General features: G+C 46.6%; 1 protein-coding gene across 1 annotated transcript in view; it reads left to right on the top strand.

Annotated features, from left to right (window-relative positions):
* LOC119572306 (PH domain-containing protein DDB_G0287875-like) overlaps positions 1–2,500 on the top strand; it is a gene marked incomplete at its 3' end in the record, with an annotated part of 62,686 nt that overhangs the window by 44,246 nt on the left and 15,940 nt on the right. Inside the window, 1 exon segment of the mRNA XM_037919326.1 lies at positions 984–1,068. Coding sequence (XP_037775254.1) covers positions 984–1,068 — 85 coding nt within the window.

The following is a 2,500-nucleotide window of genomic DNA, read 5'->3' as shown; positions in this document are numbered from 1 at the left end:
AAAAGGAGGAAGTAGAAAAAGGGGTGGGGGGGGGGGGAGCACCCTCAAGCGTTTTGTTGTTTTTTCAGTCCCTGGGGCATTTGAGTTTGTTGCTCCAGTGCCCGAAATTTTTTTGCGTAGAGGATTTTAGGGCAAAGGGAGGAACGTGGAACTTTTTTTTAATCATTTTATTATTATTATTTATTTATTTATTTATTTATTTATTTATGATTATTTTTTTGACTAAGCACTTGTGTTTGGATGGGGAAGCATTTTATTTTTATTCTTTCATTTATTTTCATTTACTTTTTCAACTGGTGTTTATGCCTTGTCTTGCGAGGAGGAGAAGGAGGAAGCACCTTTGAGTAAAACGGTGCAGAGCGCTCAGTGTTCGCGGTGTAAGTGTAGGTGGTAAGGGAGATGCATCATAATAAATATCTGCTTCGTAATGATAGCTATAGTCAGTATAATGAAAATGATAGTGATGATGATGATGATGATGATAATGAATGTTGATGATAATAATAGGAATGCAACCAAAGAACAGAATATAAAGGTAAATAATCGAAATTATAATCATAAAGATGGTGATGAGAATGATAATGAGATTTCACGAGAGAGATTGCATTCAAGTGATGAGGCGATTCAAGCCGACAGATGGTGGTGGCGGTGGTGATGAGGCCTTGAATTGCAACGTTGGTGGTGACGAGCGACGGATGTGAAATTTTAATGCTAGTCAGTCTTTTGATATTCGAGTTTAGCATTAATTAACATCCTGAAGGCAATCGACTTGATTAAAACTCACGTGTCTTTTTCTGTATTAAAAACATGAAAGGGAAGTATATTAGAGTAAAGTTTAAAAAAAAATGTAGAAAAAAATAAATTACAGATATTAATAACCCAGGAAGTCAGTTCTGGGAGTTTGGTTTACGATTCCAGTCTGTGAATATACCAATTTGTTTCTTTGTTTTTGTAGTTAATTGTTTGTTTGTCTTTTGTCGCAGGAGCTGACGGTGACCGACGACACGGTGTTGGAAGAGCACTCTGAAGACCCGAGCTTAGTGCAGATACGGCTTATCGGCGAGGGAGGTCAGTACCTTGTCCCGGACCCTACTCTGGGGTTGCTTGTTGTCGTGTTTGCCCTGGGCGTTCCCCGGGGCTCGTTACTTGTTTCTTTTTTGTTTGCGGTGATTGCTTTTGTTGTTGTTGTTACCGTTCATCTCCCCTTCATTTCTGGCGTTTCCTCAATTTCCTCTTGTTTTTCCGATCCTTTCCCTCTCTTCCTACTCTTCTTTTTGCTTCCTCATCCTCTTCTACCAGTTTTTCCTTTCTCGCTGTCCTCCTGCTCCTCCTTATCCTTCTTCTCCTCCTCCTCTTCCTCCTCTTCCTCCTCTTCCTCCTCCTGCTCTTCCACCTCCTTTCGTCTCTCCTCTTCCTCCTCCTCCTCCTCCTCCTTCTGCTCCTCCACCTCCTTTCGTCCCTCCTCCTCCTCCTCCGCTCCCTCCTCCTCCTCCTCCTCCTCCTCCTTCCCTCCTCCTCCTCCTCCTCCTCCTCCTCCTCCTCCTCTCTCCTTCCTCCTCCTCTCCCCCCCTTCCTCCTCCTCCTCCTTCTCTTCTTCTCCTCCTCTCCCCCCCCTCCTCCTCCTCCTCCTTCTCTTCCTCCTCCTCCTTCCTCCTCCTTCCTTCTTCTCTTCCTTTTTCCCTCTACCCCTTCCCTTCCTCTTCCTTCTCTCCACCCTAATACTCCTCCGTCCACCCCCCTCCTACTCTTCCTCCTGCTTTTCCTTCAGCGCCTCGTCTTCTTTCTCCCCTTCCTCCTGCCACCCCCAAAGTCGCGTCTGCGAACTTGCTCTGCACCCCCTTCCCCCCTCCGTCACACCCCTCCCCCTCCCCCCTCCTTCTCCTTCTCCCCCTCCTCCCCCTCCCCCTCCCCCTTCTCCCCCTCTCCCCTCCCCCTCCCCCTCCTTCTCCTTCTCCCCCTCCCAATGATTAACGGACACGATGCTCGTCTGGAATTCCTCTCCAGTTTTTTTTCCGTCTTTTGATTTTTTTGGTCACTCATTTTTTATTTGGCCTTTTTAAGAGAGGAGGGTATGGGGGGAAGGAAGGGGAGAGGGGAGGGGGAAGGAAGGGTAAGGGGAGAGGAGGAAGGAAGGGGAGAGGGGAGGGGGGAAGAAGGGTGAGGGGAGGGGGGAAGAAGGGAGAAGGGGAGAGGGGGAGGGAAGGGAGGGAGGGTTCTGGATCCTGACGCCGTCTTCTTTTCCGGTGGCAAAAAGGGGAAGAAAAAAATGGAGAGAGAGAGAAAAAAAATTAAAACAAGAAACGCGAGAGAAGAAGAAAAAAAAAACGCTCAGAAGGTGACTTGAATACTTGATTGAGAAGGAGACGCTCGCTCGGAATTTTTCTTGTTCTTGGTCATTTTTTTTCTCCCGTTTTGTTTTTCATTTTTCTTCGTTTTCGCCTTTTAGTTCTCGTCCTTTTGTCATCGTCTTCGCCTTCTTTCTTGTGCTTGTTCTTCATCT

This window comes from Penaeus monodon, chromosome 4 (genome assembly GCF_015228065.2).
Source record: "Penaeus monodon isolate SGIC_2016 chromosome 4, NSTDA_Pmon_1, whole genome shotgun sequence".
NCBI lineage: Eukaryota > Metazoa > Arthropoda > Malacostraca > Decapoda > Penaeidae > Penaeus > Penaeus monodon.
This window is presented reverse-complemented; position numbering and strand designations above follow the sequence as displayed.